Genomic DNA, 22,623 nt, shown 5'->3' with positions numbered 1-22,623 from the left:
TTAAAAATGTATTTGAAACATGTATATGCAAATATATACGTGACAAAATAAAATTTAGAATTTGTCAGTTAATCAGCTTTTGAAAGAATATCAGTTTCCCTCAAAGAATGTTTTCCATATAAAGTATTTATTTATAACAAGCCTAGGAGAGGCCTTTCATGCTGGTTTTTCTCTTATTAGATAGTTCTACATCGATTTATATTCACAAGAGTGAATCTCTGATGCAGTCTCCCAGTGCACAGGAAACCTCAGTCAGTGGATGCACCGTCTATCATCACGTGAACACTGCAAACCAAATCTGTCTTTTGTCCCCTGCTTCCAGCAGTGCGCTGCACTCAGCTGTTGTTACCCGGAGGCTGTGGGCACCACTGCAGACTGCAGCTCTGCAGCCAAGAGGTCTGCTAAGAGTTGGTGTTGTCCTGAGGGTCTAATTAGAGAGGAACTCTGGGAAGCAGTGACAGGCCCAGAGATTTGCCGCGACTCTGGGCTCCTGTGCATCAGCAGGCGCCTCAGGCCAGCATGTGCTTATGGTGGCTAGCTCTGGCCCCTGGGCTCGGGCTAGCAGGTTGCCCCTGCCAGTTTTTGGCTGGAGCTGCTGTTTGTCCTTCTGTGAGCGCTGAGCCTCATGCCGTGGGCACTCGCTGGGAGCAGAACCTATCAGGCCCAGCTCTGGGAGGTCTTTTTGTCTGCTGGCATGTGTTGAGGTTCTGGTCCCCACTAGCTCTCTCTTAAAGGGATTTAGTCTCCAGCCTGACTGGGAGTCTGATCCAGGAGGTGTCTGTGTATGCCTTTCACTCAGAGCTTTTCTAATACCCGAATCTTTTGTACTAAGCTTGGATTTTTTAGCTAAATTTGGATTACATGCCTAACACTGTGGGCACCATTTGTGACCACACTCCTTACTACCTCTGCCCAGGTTCCCCCCAAAAATCTACCGAGACTTAACTATTTATGAATAAATGCCTTGGCCATAAACTTGGGCTTATTCCCTGACTAGCTCATGACTTATGTAACCTGTTTACTCTATGTGTGCCACATGCCACATGGAGTACTTTCTCCAAAGCTGCCAAGTACATACATACTGGACATTGTGGATGTAATTCTTGCCTGATAGCTTCCATAATTGTTCTTATTGTATATAGTTTATTGATATTAGAGAAAGAGCCTTTTATTGGACTAAAATGGGAAGATGTAGAGAGACTCTCTTGTGCACTGTGTAGAAGCATCACCTGTTAATAAAAAACTGATGGCTTATTAGCAAAAGGCAGGAAATAGAAGGTGAGAGTTCCAGTAGAGAGAGAGAGAGAGAGAGAGACAGACAGACAGACAGACAGACAGACAGACAGACAGACCATGGGAGGTAGTAATATGCTAAAGATGTGCCCAGACTCTGAGGAGACAGATGTATGAAACTGAGGAGAGATAGCCAACCATGTGGCACACATAGAATAGACTAAACAGGTTAACTAAGTTACAGGCTAGTCAGGAACAGGCCCAAGCTTATAACCTAGGCATTTATTCATGTATAATTAAGTCTCGAAGTCTTTATTAAGGAAGTGGAGCACTGGCAGAAAAGATCTTGGTTATAGATGTGTCCAAGTAATCCATAAACTGTTCTCTCTTTTACTCTGAACACATACTTTTAAATAACAAAGTACGGAAGACCAGTGAATTTGGCGATATATTAAATTGTTAAAGAAATAAACCAATGCAAACAACTCTAGACAACAGTCTTAACAAAGACATCTAAACAATAGAACCACATAAGTATGCTACTATAACATGAAAAAAATCTTTAAAAATCTTCAAAGGATAGCATTAAACTATCAAAATGCTTCCAACAAAAGAACAGTCCATCATACAGATAACCAGACAATATTTTTTAATTATATTTTTGAGATATAATTCTCCCTTCTTTCTTTTCCCTCCAACTCTTCATATACTTCTCCCTGCCCCCCTTCAAATTCATGACCTCCTTTTCTCTAATTGTTCCTGCATGCATATATTTAGGAATATAATATATACATTATATCATATATTGTTATATAATTAGTATATTATTACAATAATATATAGTATACATATTATATTCTAAAATATAACCTACTCAGTCCATATAATGTTACTTGTACATGTGTTTTCATATACAAGGGCTGATGTTTGGCACAGGACAAGTGTTTGGAGTGCTCCGCCCTAGGGAAGACCGCCTCTCCTGCTCCCAGCTTTACTCAGTTGCCTGTGGTTCTTTCTGTAGGGCTGAGGCCCCCTGGACTTCTCCTCATCACTGTGACATACTCACTGAGGTCATTCTTGTTTAGCTCACGTTTGGGTAGTCATGTTGCTCAAACTTTATCCTTTAGTTTCCAGTGTTATTAGGAGATGCACTCTCATGGCAAACGCCCTGACTCTCTGGCTCTTAGTCTTTATGCCTCCTTCTTTCAGTGTTTTTGAGCCTTAGGCATGGGAATGTTTTATAATGTATCCATTGGGATCGAACTCCAATAATCTGCATTTTGACTGGTTGTGGCTTTCTGTAATGGACTCTGTCTATTACAAAGATGTTTCCTTGTTAAGGGTGAAAACTACACTTATCTGTAGGTGAAAGCACAAATGTTTAGAATGTGGTCAGGGATTCTGTGGGCTTAGTAAAGTGGTAGTTGTAGGTTCTCCTCTAAGATCCATGATTTCACCAGCACTGAGCAGTTAGTTATGTTTCCAGTGCCAGCATGATTTTCCTCTTATGAGTGGGTTCTAAGTACAACTGGGGAGCTGTTATGACTCCAAGGTATACATGCCCCTACTGCACCCTTACCATCCTGGCTAATGGTCTCCTGCCTCCCTCCTTCGGAAGCTTGTGTAGTACTTTCTGGTACTACAGGAGCTAGTCCGTAGAGATGGGGCATGTAGGTCTAATTAGATATAGTTAATTGCCTATTAGTGAACTATTTCTTATGTTCCTCTTCTATTAGTGTAAATACATATGTATGCATATGTATGCGGCACTCCAGATGTTGGCCTCACGAGTCTTCCCTTAGCTCTCTACTTCACATATTGAGGCAGGCTCTCTTGCTAAATAAAACTGGAGCTCGCTGTCTAGGCTACTGTGGCTAGTCACCCTGCTCTGGTGACTCCATCTTCACTTTCTAGCTCCACGGCAGGCTACCATCCAGCCCAGCTTTTACTGGATCCTTACATTGGTTCCCTGTTTATGGAACCATTTGGGAAGGACTAGGAGGTGTGGAGGAAGTACGTCACTGCGGGTGGGCTCAAGTTTCAAAAGACTGCTGCTATTCTCAGGCTCTCTGCCTTCTACGTGCAGATCAAATGCGAGCTCTCAGCTAGCTGCTCCAGCAAACATGCTGCTGCCTGTCACTCTGCCCTTGCATGATGGACTCTTAGCTCTCTGAAACCACAAGCCAAAGTAAATGCTTTCTCTTATAAATTGCTTTGGTTGTGGTGTTTTATCACAACAATGGAAAAATATCTAAGACACTACTACTCAGTTGTCTGAAATTCATTTTCTGCTTTGCAGATGTAGAAGGAGTATTAATTACTACAAGAATATCCTGAATACATTCAAGTAGTCACATTAGAAATGCCTAGTATACAAACTTACTTTTCATAAACTTCAAATATATCTAAAATATCAGTTAGTAAAATGCCCTCAAATCTACAAGCTGCATTTGTGGTTTATATGCATTATGTGGTTTATATCTATTTACCTTACCAAAAGAAATGATCTGTATTTAGTGTAAGTCGATACATCAAAGTTTTGCCATGGCTACAAACCTGATTTCTGTGTTTACATTATCACAACCTAAAAACAGTTAGTAAACTAGAACAGCCTGCAGAGCACACTTGGAATAGCTCTGATGTTCATAGTGTATCTCTTACGTGACCCAAAAGACTTATTTTCCTCTTTTTGTCAATGCTACCCAAAATAAACACACAAGGGTACAATGGAACAATATAGTTTAAATATATGATTTCATAAATGTAAAGTGGCTATTGTAAAATAAAGGATACGGATTTCTGTGACAGCCTTCAACGAACCTAAGCCATTTGAGGTTATGCCTAAAAAATACATAATTATATGGATTTTTATCAATTTCCATAAAACAGCTCCAATAAAATTTGTACATTTACATTACATTTCAGTTAAAAACGTTAGATAGAGCCAAAAAATTAGAAAACATATAAGGAAATGCATAGATTGAACATGGCAAGAGAACTTACTTATTTTGTATTCTTCTTTATGCTAAGCAATGCAAATGAGTTTGTATTTTCATAAAAAGCAACTGAATAGGCAAGCAAATAAAAAATCACCTTGAATGTCACGAGGCTGAGATGCAGCAGAAAACGATGGTGCTTCGAATATGTCTTTTTCAATTCCAGAAGCAGAAAAAGCATCGTTTGCTTTGGATTTGTCTGTAGAATACTGCAGTTTCTGTTTTCTATTGCTACAGTTCCATGGTTTCTCTTTGCTTACTTTTGTTTGGGTGAGTCTCGCTGGGCTAATATGAGAATTCAAGCTTAAATTTCCATTAGCATAGTCACATTCCTGCACACTGCCACATGTTCTAGATAATCTGAAACAAATAAACCACCACATGTTTTCTGCTTCTAACATTTGCTTTAAAACTAGCGTAAAATCATTCTCTTAAAAATGCCCATTACTATAGTTTAATCATTTTCCTAAAACTCGTCTCCAAGTTGGCTCCAATGGTCCTTGTCTCCTGGTAGTCACAGTCATCTATGATCTACAAACTGAGTCACTAAGCCAGAACTGACCTGTGTCACTACGTACATTCTAGTATGTAGTACTATAAGTAGGTAACTTCTGAGGCTTAGCTCATGAAGACACTCCCACAAGGATTCTTGGAGAGATTATGCTATAGAGAGCTAGTCAGCATACCACTGAAACACATTTTAAAACCCTGGAGAGGCCCATGTGGAGAGGCCCTGAAGACTCCTGCCAACCGTCAACACCAACTTGACAGATAAAACGAGTAGTTGACAAAAGTCAACCAACAATCATTGGGAAACATCAGGTAACCATATACAGCGTGACTTTGATTGTGGCCTTTTGTGAAACCTCAATTGTGCTTTTTCATGGGAGAACCCAGGCTCAATCTACTAATTAACTTGTTCCTAGCACATAAAAACCATTAAAACTAACAAAGTTTATTGTTGTTTTAAGCCAGTAAGCTTTGGAGTAATTTATTCACAGCAGCAGATATATAATTAAACTAATGAAAGTCAGCTAAGTGCTGAGGTAGGGGTGCACTAAACAAATCGTAACAGTAGTTTCTCTAATCAAGTCACTATAGGATGCAGTCCCCTTCGAGGGTCCTGGCCTTGTAGATGAATTCAAAAGGAGCACAGAAGGCAATCTGAGGGTGATTCACTATAGTTAGGGAGAGAAAAGTCAGCCATGTATGTAATCTCCACAGTTGTGAGAAAGGAACTAGAAAGAGGAGGGAAAGGTTTGAAGTTAGAAAGCAGGCAAATTCCCTGGCAAGTCTTTAAACAACTGCATGGTGGGAGGGCCCTCAACCTACCTCATGCTGTGACCCCGAAGTACAGCTCCTCATGCTGTGGTGACCCCCAACTATAAAATTATTTTTGTTACTACTTCATAACTATAATGTTCTACTGTTGTGAATTGTGATGTAAATATCTGTATTTTCCTATAGTCTTAGGTGACCCCTAAAAAGGGGTTGCAACCCACAGGTTGAGAACTGACACTCTAAAGGACAGTTTTTCCTACCATTTTCATATCTTGCCTTCAGCAGTGTAATATTTCTTTTCCAGCTTTAGTTCGGTTTTTAGGTTATGAACCCAGATTTTTGTCTTTAAAACAGTTGTGTGTATGTGTCTCTGTGTGTGTCTGTCTGTGTGTCTGTGTGTCTGTGTGTTTTCTCTGGGCAGATCCCTGGCCATGACCAGACACGGAAGCTACCTTTTGTAAAGGGTATTACTAACCAGCAAAGCTAATCACTGGTAAAGCACAGTATTATCAAGCATGCCATCTGTGCTAGAAGATGATGACACAGCTACATTCATATGAATAATTCCCAGTCAATCGAATCTTCCTGGGCCCTAAGGTTCATCATTGTTTACTTGAAATCTGGTTTTCATGGTAATCTTGAGATGTAGTGATCTCTCTGTGTAGCCCCGGTTAACCTAGAACATGCCTGGGAATCCAGCCTGGCCTTGAAAGTCTAGTGATCTTCTTGCTTTTGCCTCTGAGTACGGAGGTTACAGGCTATCTATGTTTTTGTTTATTTTGTTTTATGTAGGCATCTGAAACTATAAGCCTCCCTCTCATGGCCACTGTCACTGTGTCACACAGTCTGGGTGTGCTGTGCCCTCTCATGGCCACTGTCACTGTGTCACACAGTCTGGGTGTGCTATGCTGTCTCATGGCCACTGTCACTGTGTCACACAGTCTGGGTGTGCTGGGCTTTCATTTGCCTATAGGAGTGTTTTGCTTTCATTTGACTCAGGACTGTCTCATGTGTTGTTCGGTCTCCATGCATTTGTATGTGTTCTTTAGTTTCTCTTGCTGTTGATTTGCAATTATTTTACTGTGGTCAGACAAAATATAAGAAATTATTTAAATTTTTATACATTTGTTCCATTGGCTGTTGACAATGTATATTCAGCAGTGTTTGCATGGCAGACACTTGGATGGTATTTAACTCATATAATTCTTTGTTCATATTTTGTTAGAAGGACATATTTATTGGTGAGAGTGAAATACTGAAATCACACACTTATAATTTTTGGGGGGGTTAATCTGTTTCTTTGTATCCAGTAATGTTTTATGAAACTGGGTGCACTAATGTTCAATTTTTAATATTTATGCTTAGAATCATATCTTCTTGATATTTTGCTTCCTTAATTGGTAAGAAGTGCCTTTTTATCTCTTATGATTTGGGCTAGACATCTGTTCTAATTTTAGAATGGCAATGACTTTTTGCTTTTTAGCTCCATTTGCTTAGAATACCATTCACTGTCCTTTCTCCCCAAGCTGTACGGGTCTTTGATGGTATAGTGCATTTCTTAAAAGCACCAATGGATGCTGTTTCCCTTTTCTTTCCTTCCATATTACGACCACTACTAGCACTACTATTACTGTTATGATGATGAGGTCTGCTTTTCAAGATAGCGTCATCCCATGTAGCTCCACCTGTTTTGAAACTCACTAGCAGACCAGACTGGCCTTGAACTTATAGAAACCCACCTGCCTCAGCTTCCCAAAGGGAGGTTAAAGGGTTAAAGGCACATGCCACTACACCCATCTCTGAATGAATCCTTTTTTAAAGATCTAGTCTGGTGCTGGGGATTTAGCTCAGTGGTAGAGCCCTTACCTAGGAAGCGCAAGGCCCTGGGTTCGGTCCCCAGCTCCGAAAAAAAGAACCAAAAAAAAAAAAAAAAAAAAAAAAGATCTAGTCTATTTGTCTTTTAATTAGAAAATCAATACCATTAATATTTCATTATTGAAAGATAAGCATTGATTCCTTTCATTTTGCTGATTTGTGGTGTTTGTAGATTGTCTAATCCTCATTTACTTAACAACGGTTCCTGTGTGGTTTTTCTTTCTTTAACCTTATATGTGTTTATTTCTAAAGAATCCCCTTAAGTATCTTACAAAGTGCTTAGTGGCATGGATTTTTTTTAGTTTGTTTTCATTGTAAAAAGTCTTGATCAATTATGACAGACAGTTTTTCTGGATATAGTCATCTGTACTGGCAGTCAGTAACTTTAAGAGAGTGAAATGAAGGGGATGGGGATTTAGCTCAGTGGTAGAGCGCTTGCCTAGCAAGCGCAAGGCCCTGGGTTTGGTCCCCAGCTCCGAAAAAAAGAAAAAAGAAAAAAAAAAAGGAAAAAAAAAGAGAGTGAAATGATTCATTTCATGCCCTCTTGCTTAAACTTCTATTGAGAAATCTGCTATTATTCTGATAGGCTTATTTTTATTTCTTTGTTTTTTATAGTTAATGGTTTATATATAATACGGCACAGGGAGTCAAAGCACAACCTCAGTAAGAAAATACAGTAATAATCACTTAAATAACAATCTCCTTAACTCCAATCCTTTTAGGAAATAGAAAAACGCTAATAGTCCTGTGTGTATTAAGATAAAAGCTACCACAGTATGAATAGCAGAGAAAAATGATTACACAAAGAACTAGGGGAGGTAAAGTAAACAAAAACAGGTGGGTCTGACCTGAAGATTCCCTTGCTAAGAACTAGCTTTCAAGTTACCAGAAGGTGCCATGCAAACTCCCACAGGAGGGAGGCAACCAACGACCTTGGCCAGCGGTGACACTTACGAACCACAGCAATGACCAGTATGGCGTGCTAACCCTAGGGGTGCAGCAGTGGCCTCACACTTGTTGGCAGGTCTCACATCTCTAGATGGTTGTTCACCAGAAGAGAAAACATGCTGTTATAGGAAACCTAACCCAGGGCTATGACGTCATGAATCTTAGAGGAGAACCTACAACTGCCACTTTCCTAAACTAACCCTGATAACCCTGATATCATTTAAAACATTTGTCAACCCTTATGCCCACAGATCAGTGTAGTCCTCACTCCTCATCGAGGAAACTTCTCTTGGCAACAGACTGAGACATTACAGAAAAGTACAACCAATCATGAGTCTCACGGAAAGCTGAGGAGCAGGGGAGAGGAACACTGAGAGCACAAAGGATCAGGGAGTTTGTTGTGAGACTGTGTTTCCTGGGAAGGTCAGACCAATGACTGAAGAAACATGAGCTAAACAAGGATGACAACAGACATGCTAGCAGGGATTTGGGGTGAAGGAGCCCAAGAGGTCTCAATCCTAGACAAAGAACTAAGGCAACTAAGGAGTGCTGAGAATGGGACACAGTTTTCCAGGCAAGAGCACACAAACTGGTTATTCAATACTAAATGGTCAGCTCTGAAAACACATACAAGTACATAATCAGACTCAACAGGTTGCATATGTATTGAGGAATATATAACAACACTTAATGAAAATAGAGGCTGTGCTTTTAAAAGAGAATAAGGAGGTGTCCAAGTTAGGATTTTACTGCTGTGAACAGACACCATGACCAAGGCAACTCTTATAAAGACAACATTTAATTGGGGCTGGCTTACAGGTTCAGGGGTTCAGCCCATTATCATCATGGTGCAGGAGGATCGGAGAGTTCTGTGTCTTCTTCTGCAGGCTCCTAACAGAATACTCACTTCCAGACAGCTAGGACTAGGGTATTAAAGCCCACATCCACAGTGACACACCTACTCCAGCAAGGCCACACATCCTAACTGTGCCATTCCCTGGCCCAAGCATATACAAACCATAAAAGGGTATATGGGAAGATTTAGAGGGAGGGAAGGAAAGGGAAATGACATTATTATAATCTCAAAAAATAAGAGAAAAAAATTTAAAAAGAAATACAATCAGAAATGTAACCTCCGGGGGTTGGGGGTTTAGCTCAGTGGTAGAGCGCTTACCTAGGAAGTGCAAGGCCCTGGGTTCGGTCCCCAGCTCCGAAAAAAAGGTTTGGCCTGCTAAAGTAAGGGTTTTGTTTTTTTTCCTTTGTTTTCAAGTTGTTTTTCTCAGGTATGTTAACAGCAATAGGAAGCTAACACATGTGAGAATATACAGTATACATACTTAGTTTCTGGCCCTGGTTTGTCACTTTACTATTAATCTACTCATCCTCTAATTTATGAAAAGGGTCATTTTGGAATGTAGCCAAAAATATATCATTTAGAACCAAACATGTTAGAATATGCCTTTAAGGCCAGTAATGAGGTGAAGGCCAGAGGATTTCTGTACTTTTGAGCTCAAGCTGGACTATATAGTGAGTTCCATTTTACCTAGGTCTGCATAATGAAACCTGTCTCAAACCACCAGTATATATGTGTATATCTGTATAAGTGTGTATGTGTGTATGTATGTATGTATGTGTATGTATATGTATATGTATATGTATGTATACACACACACTTAGGGCTAACTAGAAGTGGGTTTAGCATTGTTTGTTTTAGATTTCAGCTTTAACTTTCAGTATGGCTAAGTATTAGTAGACATAACCCACCTAAACAAAAACTGAGATTCCTCAGAAATTTTAAGTATTAAAAGTTACTGATAAGAAAAGCTTGAAAATCTTTGCTATACCAATAACTGTTGTTAAAATAACTGTCATATTACAAAACATTTAATGAGTTAGCTTTAGTTATTCACTGTCCATACCTTCAGAGTAAATTTTAAGCCCCGAAGGGGAAGGGCGAGAACCTCTAGCTCCAGTGAGTGGAATCCAGGTCTGACGCACCACATAAACCTTCGCTGTCACTGTCCCCGCCCCCACCTGTTCTTTCTTTTCAGTGTACACCTGCTGTTAGATTGGATGGCCGAGTACACCTGAACTTCTCAGTTACCTGGTTTTGAGTGCTGATGTGCCCTCTCTGTCCTCAGCAGCAGTATGCAGCTTTGCATCACCAGGACCACTCTTTGTCGGTGGACTCTCATCCCCCATGTGGTTTTTATATTTTTGAGAAGAACCGTACACTAGCTTGCCAGCTGTATGTGACATGTCATTGTTATTTAATCCTCCTAAATTTAGGTAATCCTGTTCATGTATGTTATAGGGAAAATGGAATTTCTGTGTTGGTGAAATACAATTTGTGTCTTCATTAATGATCTTCAAGTTTGATGTTAATATATTGGGCATCTTTCTTTCTCCTAGGGGAAAAGAAATATACTAATTATTAATTATTATGCATTCTTCATGTTAACAAATTTTCTAAATAATGATAAATTTCAATTACAAGTTTCTAAAGAGGGCCAGTGACATGGTTTAGTGGGTAAAAATATTTGTTGTCAAGCCTGAAGACCTGAGTTCTATTCCCAGGAACTACATGGTAAAGAAGAGAACTGATTCCTACAAGTTACTCTCTGACCACAAACACACAGTGAGAGTACCTACCCCACACACAGGCATACTAAGTAAGTGTAATGAAACTAAAATAAGCAAACATATATAAAGTACAAGTCATAATATTAAAGTTTTGACTATTACAAGAACCACACAGTGAGCATAAGCATGGGAGAATCTTGGGAGAATGTCTCTAGTATGGGGAATGATGCAGGCCCTCCTGTATGCTAAGCACATGCTCTGCTACCTCACTAGCCTGACAGTGGTTAGCGTAATCCCAAACTATACATAATCTCTGACTCTCGGTGGTCTCACTAAGTACACTTTAGAGACTTTTACCTTTGTAAAGAGCAGGCACACATGAGGTAGTGATTATGCACTAGGTAAATGTGCATGTTTGTAGAGAAGGTGAATGTTTTAGATATTGAGATTTGATGGGCATGTGCAAATCTTTGACTTTTACTCTTTTAAAAAAGGAATTAATAGTTTAATGTGTTGGATTTTTTTATGCTGACATAAACTGCATGAGTTTGGCTTCACAAGAAACACGACAATTTACCTAATAGCTTATAATTTTCAATTTCTTCCTCTAACTCTTGAATATCTGGAATTTCTGAGATCAGTGGAGCTGGAGGGAGAAACCAATCCAGTGATTTTTCCTCAACTGGAAAGCTATATAAAACACAAAATGTGGGTATACGTTATAAGGAAGGGGTATCACAAACCATTTATTTGTTAAACACTACTGAAATACAAACTCTTACAAACATCCCATAGATAAAACTTTCTGTGGTGGTTTTGCTTTGTCTGTGTCAGTGCTCTCAATGTGTCCCCATGTGTCACAGGACGGATGACACTGCTGTGGAGGGATACTACCTAAACGACGGCTACAACTCCTCTTCATCCTCTTCTCAAACTGGAGATTTAAAATGCTATATAAAACAGATTACTTGCGACATACCTCACTTATAACCATTAACATGTAAATGTCAGCACTATTATGTTCCACATTATTCCTTTAACTATTAAAATTCATGCTATAACAGAAATATTTTTGGTCTAGAACTATCCATAAATCAAAGAAAATCCAGGACAATTACAGAATTGACTGGCAATTTCTTAAAAGCTTCAATAATTTGTTACCCCAAGTTGACACCTTTTCCTTCCATGTCCTTTAGCTGTGACCCTGTTAAAGGATACTGATTAAAGTTTTTTGTTCCAATCAAAGTGTCCTTTCTTTTACAACTACAACAAAAGATGTAGGGTGACAGGAAATGTAACTGAGAAGAAAGAGCACCATAAAACATTACTGCCCAGTCCCAGTGTTGGTGGTGCTGCCATCGCTGCCCGTCTCCTCCTCCTCCTCCTCTCCCTCCTCCTCTCCCTCCTCCTCCTCTCCCTCTTCCTCCTCTTCTTCCTCCTCCTCTCCCTCCACCTCCTCTCCCTCCTCCTCCTCTCCCTCCTCTTCTTCTTAGGAGGTTAGGCTTTCTGAGGTGGCAATGCTACTTTTCTACCTCTCATAACCTAGCACATCCCTACTCTGCCCACATTTCCCATAAGAAGCTATGGTACATTATCTATGTCTGACAAACTGCCTAACAATAGGCAGAACACTTGAAAGTAAGGATGAGATCAAAGGCTCTCAGGAATAGAGGCCGGAATGAGTCATAAAATTGAGTACATAGTCCTACTTGTAGGTACAGGATCAACTTCTGAGGAGCCCATACACTCGTTTCCAAAGGTCCTCTCCTACTAGAGTCCCTCAGGCACACTGAATTCCCTAAGTCATGGCCTGAAAGAAGATACATGAAGTGTTACCAAGGAATAAAGTTCATTAGGGATTTAGTGCATAGGGTTTTGATTGAAGCCTAATCACATAAGTACCACTAACTGACACATGAATTCCAGATTTCCAGAAGAGAAGAAGGTTTTCAGTCTAAGTCATATTACTGTGCATAAACACTTTATGCACAGTGAGCCACTATTATAGTTAATGGTGCAGAACTTCATGAAGGCTAAGTTCTTAGACTCTGGTCCCAAATCCTGCAGGTAGACCTTTGTAAGCATAGTGCCCCTATGTTAACTCTTTTTACACAGGAACTATTTCAGAAAAATCTAAGAAGTTAATGAGTTACAGGCAGACATCTAGCTCTACTACTCAGTCTCCTCACAAAACTAAATTACCCTTACGATTTTTTCCTAGAGGCACCGTCTCCTAATCAGCAAAACCTAAACAACAGTGCACTATTTCCCACTTACTATAAACAGAAACACATCGGTCTTCCCAACTCTTCCTTACAATAGTTCTCAATCACTAAACAACAGTGCACTATTTCCCACTTACTACATACAGAAACACATCGGTCTTCCCAATCCTTCCTTATAATAATTCTTAATCACTTCTTTACATTTCTACTGTTACTGTTCTAATCAAAGTCTCTTTTCAGTCAGTCCAGGTCCCAGCCCAAGACATGATGTTGCCCTCATTCAAGGTGGGTCTTCGTACCTCAACTAAGTCTTATGAAAATTCCGTGAAGGCATCCTCACAGACCAATCTAATCCATTCTCAGACTATTCAAAACTGTGTCAAGTTGACAACACTAATCAGTCCAATGTGCACAGAGGCCCACATGTTAAAGGTTTTGGGTGGGAGAATGTGAAACTTCCATAGGTAAGAGTCCACAGGTGTAAGTTAGCTCACTCAGGTGTGGATCTGAAGAAATACTGAGATGCTGGCCTCTTCCTCTGTCACAAGGTGAAGTTTACTCTATCATCCCACCAGGACATACTATCTTTCCGAAAGTCCTAAAGCAGTAGATCAATAGACCACAGCTTCCAGCTGCGGGCCAAATCTCTCTCTCAGTTTTACAAATCATTGCCTGAGGTGTTTTCCAACACTGATGGATGTAAATAGAGGATACATTCTGTGCCTCCTCTTTCTGTTCAAAGATATTTCCTTTGGTTTGCTTGGAACTTTGTCCTGCCTCGCTCCCTGTCCACACAGGGAGGCTTTACTATTCATTCATCAATCAATTCATACTCTTTATTGATACCATACACCAGGTGCTGTTTCAGGCTATAGGCTTTACATTCATTCATCACCCAGAACGAATCCTACACTTTCTAAGATATTTTCACAGGTTATCAAAGGTTGTCTTCTTTCTTTGTACAGACTCCATAATATTTCTCATGGCTTTTGTCACAGATATGCATATGTAGACAGATAATAGATAAAAACAAGGAGAGAAACAGAAATAGATAAACCTGATAATCAATCTTGAGTGTAAACACCTATAGGCTTCATTTCTGCTGAAATTGGCAGGACGGAGCACAATGCTTCACATACTTAAATATGTGCTTTAAGAAATGCTACGTAATTTAATTCTTTAGTTTTTAAATTTAAACACACCCAATATTCTTTTTTTTTTTTTCTGGAGCTGAGGACCGAACCCAGGGCCTTGTGCTTGCTAGGCAAGCACTCTACCACTGAGCTAAATCCCCAACCCCCACACCCAATATTCTTATTCAAACATTTAACATACAAAACGTTCTACCCACAATTAACTTTTCTGATTATATCTCACTGTTTCTGCTTTATAAATCTAATAGTCCAGGAAATCTCTATATACTGTCCCCTACAAGTACTCCGCCTGCCTATCTCCATCCTTTCCAGTTTTCTGTAATATCTGGCATCAACACTTACTCTCTTACTGCTGAGAGAACAGTAGAATTCCCTGAAAGCATCTAAAACTCTACCTTAATGTGAGAAGCCTAGGTGATCACCCACGTCTGACAGTTCACTGCATGGATATACGACTGTCGCCATTTCCCTTGAACATGTTTTGACTTTGTATCCTTAGAAGGATGAATATAAGTGTTTGCCTCAGCCATTCCCTCCTTTTGCCCCGCTGAATACACTCTTTCACTCTCATGGTGTCCCGGTTGAATAGTGAATTACTCACATTATTAACCGGTGGCTTTTTCTTACGTGTGTATTCAATCTCAACCGTAGCTTAAATAGTTTAAGTAAATGGGCTTTTCAGTCTTTTCCTAACCTTTTCAGTACCCAAACAATATTTAATATTGGAGTAAGTAAAAACAAGTTTCAACAAGACAGAATAATACAAACACACACACACACACAGAGAGAGAGAGAGAGAGAGAGAGAGAGAGAGAGGGAGAGGGAGGGAGAGGGAGAGGGAGAGGGAGAGGGAGAGGGAGAGGGAGAGGGAGAGGGAGAGGGAGAGGGAGAGGGAGAGGGAGAGGGAGAGAGAGAGAATAAGAAACGTCTGACTGATTGGCACTTCCGGCTGTGGCCTTTAGCATCAGCCTTTATTCCTACCTCTGCTTCCTGCCTGCACTGAGTGTGTCACACCCAGCCTCCAGCACTCTGTTGGCCCATTCTGTCTCCCTTCTCATCTTGAGCTATTTCTTCTAGTACTTATCATCATTACTTCTAGTACTTATCTTGGCCTTAATCTGACAAATCAGGTAGGAAATCTGTTTTCAAACTATAACATTTTAAATTATAAACTTTAGTTACTCCATTATATCTGAATTCTATGTTTTCTAAACATAAAACTGAGATATCAATCAGCTCACTTCTTATTTAGTGATCAGAGTGAAAAATTGAAAGTCCCTAAAATTATAAAACTGAAAATGATACATGAGATAAGCTTTCGTTAAGGCACACTTACTTACCTTTCAGTTTCACCTGGGCTACTGAAAAACAAAGAATCCATGGATAAAATGCAATCGTTTGATTCCAGCATTGCTGAAAAACAGACTTTGTCTGAAATCTATAAGATACAAAACAGGTGGTTTATGTTCATTTATAGGAATCTAAAACAATTTCTGGACAAGTCTATCAGAATCATTAATTTCCTAGAATGCTTTCTTAAATATAATCACCAACAATTCTCTGAACTGTCTTCTGTAAATTCCTAAACGCCTTAACAAGGGAGCACACTATGCTCTGTTCATTCATGCGTTTTCCCACGTGTCCTTCTTACAACTGCGCCGATGCTTAGAATGTACTTCCCTTCCACACCTAGCAAATTCTACTACGTCCTTCAGTGTGTGTCACCATGTTAAAGGCATACCTTGCTCCTTTTTCATCAATTATCCAACCCCACTATACATTACAACTATTACCTTATTTTTCTAAATTCTGAAACATAATGAGTGTTCTGTAGGTCAATGAGATCAGATGGACAAATCATCACTTCCATTTCTTATACGACGGATGACACTGGAAATTTGTCCCCAGGACAGAAATTTAAAATTTTAAAACTACAAGAGCACCATCTCATGGCAAAGAGCCCATTACCAAGGTAGACTGTGCCGCCAGTGTTAGAGACTTCTCTAATAAAGACCAAAACCACATGCAGGAGTGAGCTGGGTAGGAAGGATACTTCAAGTGCACCTCTTGGTAAACTGCACAGGAGGATAAGTCCTGTCTGGACTTTGGAATGTTTCTTATGAACCAGGATATTGCAGGTTCTTCATTGTTTTAGTTAGTTGGTTTACCACCCCATATTTATTTATTTTTCTCGTCTCAATTTCTTTTCTTTCTTCCTTCCTTTCTAATTCCCCCATCCCCCATCCACAAGCACCTCTTTATCCCTCCTCCCCTTTGCCTCTATGAGTGTGTTCCTCAACCACCCACCCACTCCCACCTCACCCCTCTAGCCTCCCCAGGACCAAGTGCCTCCCTCACACTGATGCCAAGCAAGGCAACCCTCTGCTATGTACGTATCGGGGCCGTGGATCAGCCCACCTATGCTCTTTGGTTGGTGGCTTAGTCCCTGGGGCTCTGAGGGGGTCTGGTTAGTTGATACTGTTGTTGTTCTTAATTTCTTAACCACTCAGTCACCAACAAAAAGAAATAGCAAAATTTAAAGCAAGTGAAGAATCTATAAATGTCTAAAATAATTTGACTACACGATAAACAAAAGCCAAGAAAAACAGAGCAGAAGGTAAGCAGGAATCATTCAGGAATACACGAGCAGAACTTTACACCTATTTACTCAAACAATTTCAGGATTTGAAAAGTTATCTGAAACATGCTAATCAATATTGTGTTTATTGTCCAGGAAGTTGCAAAATGTTTTCTGTCTAGATTGGGAACATTTTAATCAACAAAAGATTAATAAAATAAAAGTCATCAAACCATGTTTTTATAGCTCTGCTGCCTCAGAATGTAAGTGGATCTTAACACTAACATGTATGATCTAATTCTCCTTTCTAAAGGAAAGTAGAAAAAAGGCATGAAACAACAAATTAAAATTAAGTTTAAATGTTACACCATACAAAAAAGACCTATACACACAGTAACAAGAATATTTTTTTTCTCTTTCTTGTACAAAAGTTGGTGTAACTTTAGTTCGGAATAAAACTATCAGATATTTTAATTCTGATGTACTCCAATGGGGGGAAAAACTTTATCTAAAATTGTGCATTTCCCAGTCTTGTATTCTTTACAACACTTCTCTGTAATTGTTACTGTGTGTTTAGTCGTTTATCTTTCTCCCTGGAAAGCAAAAAAAATTATTTTTTTTCCTTCTTACTGTGTTTCAATAACCTGGGACAGTTCCTGGCATAGAGAAGATGATGAATAAAAATTCATTATGCATGAATGCACTAGCAATCAAGGTATAAAATAATTCTAAATTAAGACAATTTGAGTCAACTGATTTCCCCGGGTTGTTAAGTTTAAATTTTTTATTTTTATTTTTTTCTAGCTGAAGATTCATGTAGTCAGTCATGCCATGAAGATTCTAAAGGATGGTGAGTTTGGAACTTTCATGATGTAAATAAATCACTTAAAAAAATAGTCCCTAAAATAAACCTTGTTACATTTTAATGTAAGGTAATACATTTTTAAAGTTTTAGGTTTAGATATTCTCACAAAGTTCTTATTTCAGAGTCCCGTGGTTCTGCCCTGGGATGGTGGAAGCAGGAGGATCAATTTAAGGCCAGTCTCAGCTGAGGTCAGGTTGGGCTACAACCACAAAAAACATGTTTCACTGTGTAATACAGAAATACAGTGCAAAATTCACTAAAGAATATCACCTCAAGTACTTTTTGGAGTCCACAGTGAAACCTGTTTTGTGAGTACAGCTTATTGCTTGTAGAAGTAATAACACACCTTTCTGTAATTCTGACCGTATTTAGTACCACATTCTCTGTGATTTTTACTCGTTGTATGAAAGTATGGGATTGCGGGTTCCTTGTAATTTTTCTACATGTGAAAACATACTTAGTCAGACGCCAGTGGCTCCCAACAGTAATCCCTACACTTGAGAGGTGGAAGACGGAAGCCAGGCAGGGATAGCCTGGTCTACAGAGCCGGACCCTGTTGCAAACAAACAATGAATACTTATTTCAGAAGCGCAGACGTTCACGCATAACTGACTAGACAGAAACCTTTCCTCCGTGAAGACCCTGCGGGACCACGCACCCAAAGGAGCGCGAGGGAAGGACAGAGGCCTGGAGAACAGGCCGCACGGCATGCACGCCCTGAGGTGAGGGTCGGACAGGCCGCGCTCCGGGACAGAGACGCCGCGCACGCACACCCTCACCACGGCAGCCCCTCCCCCCAGCACCAGCTCGGCTAGCCTCAGGCCAAGCAACCTGACAGGAATGCGTGGAGCCGCTCGCCCGCTAGCCCGCCCGCAGGGGGCGCCGGAGGCCCAGCTGCCCCGCCCGGTGGTCCGTCCACGCGACCCCTCCCTCCAACATGTCCCTCCCCCGACGCGCCCCCTCCACTCACGTGCCCCTCTCCCCCCGCGCCCCTCCCCCGGCGCTCCTCCCTCACGCTCCCCCCATGTGCCCACTCCTCACTCACCTCACGCCTCCCTCACCTCACGCGCGCCACTCCCCCCACCTCACACCTCCCTTCGCGCACGCGCCCTCCTCCTCCCGGCCCCGCCAATGCCCACCGAGCCCCCGACGCGCCCACGCGAGGGGCGTGCGTCTGGCCCAGGCCGCAGCCACCTGGCCCGGGTCGCTGAGTCGAGCGCCGATTCCCCGGCCCTTCGAACGCCCCCCAAGCCTGACTTAGTCAAACGCCTAGGAATGGATCAGCAGCCCCCAGTCCCCTTCCCTGCCAACAGTTTCCTTCAAAGATGTGTGGTTGGTTTTGAACAGCGCCTCGCTAATCATTAAATAAATATCTTACCCTTGGGGGTCAGGGGTACCCGGGAGCTCCTCTACCGCCCGGAATTAGCTAGGCTGCAGCCCTGGGGCCCTCCATTTTCTTATTACCTCCATTTACTCATTGTCTTACTTAAAATGGCACCCATTAGGTCACTGGTAAGCGACACGACTGAGTTTAAGCATTTTATCCAGGTCAGGAAATACATCTGCTATAAATACTTGATATCGAATATCACGGTATTTCCAGAGCGTGCCCGTGCCTGGCCCCCAGCTCTTCTTCCTACACTCTATTTCCCTTAAGCAGACCCTGACATTGTGTTCGGTTGTCTAACGGTACAGTTAGAAGTGCATGTTTAAAAACTTTATAAAGATCTCCGCTGTATTTGAAACAATCTATTGTTATTTAGCGTAGATATAAAAAGAAGTATACAAAGTGCTTTTTTTCTATTGACTTCACTCTCAAGTGGCAGCTTTGGCCGCCATACAAGTCACCCGCACGGATAGCATAAAACACAGCAGCCTCGGAGCAGTTAATGTTTTATTTCCCACAACTGAGCATCCAAGCCACCATAGGCTCTGAATTTTCCCTTCCATGGAGATTGCCTGGCACACCACAGGTTCTAGCTTCTTGGCCTCTGACAGCGCTAAGCTCTGGGTGGTGCAGGGATGTCTAGCCCCAGAGGTAGGAATTATGATGTCAATGTGCTCACCTCTGTACACTGAGCAAGCACAGAGCTAAATAACCCCTTCAAGCCACAAAACTAGTGTTTGAGCCTCACTTGTACACAGCTCATCTCTGGTGAATTTTACTTCCTAAATAAGAAGAGTCCTCAGAACTTTCTTACCTATTTTCACTTCTGGGTTCTGCAATAGAGTAAAGTCCTCAGCCAAGTAAATAATTTAAACTCTTTTATTATACTTCGAGTTCTATAATAGTTAACTTTCTTAAGGTTAAAAAAAAATCAGAACCTGGAGAGATGGCTCAGTAGTTAGGAGCACTGGCTGCTCTTCCAGAGTGCTCATGCAATGGCTCATAACTGTCTGTGACTCCACTTCAGAGAATCTGGTGCCCTCTTCTGGTCTCTGCACATGATGCAGGGACATACGTGTAGGCAGAGAGCCCATGACATAAAATAATAAAATGAGAGAGTGGGCCTGGGCAGGGCCAGAGGATTCGTCTGCTCCTACTCCTCCTGCTGCTTCCTGTGAGCAAAACTGGGCAGGTAATGCCGTCCATTTTGGGTGAGTCATGCTATAAGGACCGGTGACAAACCACTTGGGGGAAATAAGAAAGCCAGGGAGTTTAAGGCTTAAAGCATGTTTAAGAAGGCAGGCTGGGGGGTGGGGGGAGGAACCCAGCAGTATATAACGAAGAGAAGGAAGGGCTCAGGAAATAGCTGGCTCCTTTCAAATCTTTAAGGGACTCTTGGGCAGTGTAAATTACTCTTTGGCTGTGCTCTCCAGAGTCAGGGTCAAAACCTCTGCTGAATAAGCAGAGACTACAGCCAGGAAAAGTAATGAACAGGGCCTTCCTAATTTTTTTAATCATAAAATCTATGGATAAGTAATTTACATACCCCAAACTGTATCCGATTAAAATATACAACTCAATGAGTTATATATACACATATACATATATATACACATATGTGTATATATTCAAGAAGTTATCACTGTAATAGAAAACGGCACAGGACATTTCCAGGACACCCCAGCCCCCAAATCCTCCCCACTCCCCACCCAACCCCACCCACTCCACCAGCCCTCACCACACCACCCTGAGATCCGACTTTCCTTTAGTCAGTTGCCTGGTCTGCCCTCGGCTCCAGGTAAAGGCTGATCTGCTCTTTAGCTGTAAGAACACTTACATCGATGGAATCTGTGTCTTAGGTCTGGTCTCTTTCACTCAGCCTCGTGATGCTAAGCCTACTGCCGATGGATCCAGATATAAAGCTCCCAGTTAATGCTCCAACACCATGCCTTTCTGCCTACAGGCCACCGTGCTCTCTGACGAAATGATAGCGGACTAGCCCTCTGAAGCAATAAACATGCTCCCAAATAAATGCTTTCTTTTATAAGAGTTGCCTTGGTCGTGGTGTCTCTTTACAGCAATGGAAAGTGACTAAGACAAACTGAAAACACTTCTTAGTGTCAGGATTTCTCCTCTTGCCCCTTCTAATGGTTGAAATGGCATCTTTTTATGTCTCAGGCAATTAATGGAATTAAAGATCATTAACTAGACATACCCTTACGAGCATCTAGTGAGCTGTGACCTTGTTGGGTCTTCTCAGGCAGTCAGTCCTTTGATATAGGACTATAGTAGAGAATATTTTCACCCACACTGTGGCTTCTTCCTTTTCCTTTTTAAAGCAGAAAATATTTTACTTGGGGCAAGTTCAGTTCATGATTGTTTAAATTTGTGATATGTGTTTTTTTTTCCCAGTCACAAGTTGGCAAAGATGTTTTCTACATTATTTTCTGGCAGGTTTATATGTTCGAGTTTATTTTTCGTTCTTGCACATGTTTGAGTTAATTTTATGCTTGTTGTGAAGTAAAAGTAGATGGTCTTTATTGTTGTTTTCATACAAATAGCCCAAGTTTCTAGAAGTGCTTATTTCCTTTCTAAGTGCTTATTTCCTTTCCCTGTCAAATTTCTGGAGAAACTTTGTTGAAAATAAATAGGCTATTAGTGGTTCAGTCTGGGGACCTAATTCTATTACTGTTATCTATACATTTATCTTACACCCAATGCAAAATACATTTTTGCAGTTAAAGTATTCTTATACTCAACTGATGACTAGTTCTGCTTTTTAACCTCTTGTGATTATCTTCATTTCTTTGTTGGAGTATCTAATCCATTTACACTTAATGTAACAATCAGTGTGGTTATGTCATGTCTACTGCTTTGTTAGTTTCTATATGCCACCTCAAATGCTTGTTTCTGTGTTTCTTTCAAAATAAGAAACCTTAGACTTGGGGGGTTATTTTTGGTTCTTTTTTTCGGAGCTGGGGACCGAACCCAGGGCCTTGCGCTTCCTAGGCAAGCGCTCTACCCCTGAGCTAAATCCCCAACCCCAGACTTGGGGTTTTAATTAATAAATTAGCTCTTTAATGATTACTTTAGTAGTTGCTTTAGGTATTTTGATATGCACTCCTAAATTTTACATGGTTTGTTTAGTATTAATATAGAAACTTGTAGCCCCTTAAACCCCTTTACCTCCACCATTCTTCACATTACAGTTGTTGTCTTGCTCCTTCCATGTTTCCATTGTCAAGCGTATGTAGCATGCATGTGTATGTGGATGCTCAAGCGCTGGAGTGCAGTGCATGTGAAGGTCTGGGGTTGACTGTGGATCCCTCCTTGATCATCCTTCCATGGAGGTGACTAGCTCGCTAGCCCCCTGACTTGGACATTTCTGTCTCTGACTTCCAAGGCTTGAATAATAGACGAGATACCCAGCATGTACGTGGGATCTGAAGGTTATATTCTCACACTGGTAGAGCAAGCACGGTGATTACTAAACCATCT

The 22,623-nt window shown here is 40.9% G+C and overlaps 1 protein-coding gene across 5 annotated transcripts in view; it reads right to left on the bottom strand.

Annotated features, from left to right (window-relative positions):
• The window catches only part of Hfm1 (helicase for meiosis 1), a 106,465-nt gene extending 87,718 nt beyond the window's left edge, over nucleotides 1-18,747 (bottom strand). For 3 of the 5 annotated variants that reach the window (XM_017599385.3, XM_063273649.1, XM_008769948.4), the window contains exons 1-6: nucleotides 18,196-18,747; nucleotides 15,636-15,733; nucleotides 11,494-11,606; nucleotides 10,438-10,741; nucleotides 4,327-4,589; nucleotides 4,027-4,074 (exon numbers count right to left, since the gene is read on the bottom strand). In XM_017599385.3, coding sequence (XP_017454874.1) covers nucleotides 4,027-4,074; nucleotides 4,327-4,589; nucleotides 10,438-10,741; nucleotides 11,494-11,606; nucleotides 15,636-15,706 — 799 coding nt within the window. In that variant the 5' untranslated portion in view covers nucleotides 15,707-15,733; nucleotides 18,196-18,747. The remainder of the gene's footprint in view (nucleotides 1-4,026; nucleotides 4,075-4,326; nucleotides 4,590-10,437; nucleotides 10,742-11,493; nucleotides 11,607-15,635; nucleotides 15,734-18,195) is intronic. The other 2 variants (XM_063273650.1, NM_001412564.1) reach the window with 2 other exon arrangements.
• Between the last annotated feature and the right edge of the window lie 3,876 nt (nucleotides 18,748-22,623).

This window comes from Rattus norvegicus, chromosome 14 (assembly GCF_036323735.1).
Source record: "Rattus norvegicus strain BN/NHsdMcwi chromosome 14, GRCr8, whole genome shotgun sequence".
Lineage (NCBI taxonomy): Eukaryota > Metazoa > Chordata > Mammalia > Rodentia > Muridae > Rattus > Rattus norvegicus.
This window is presented reverse-complemented; position numbering and strand designations above follow the sequence as displayed.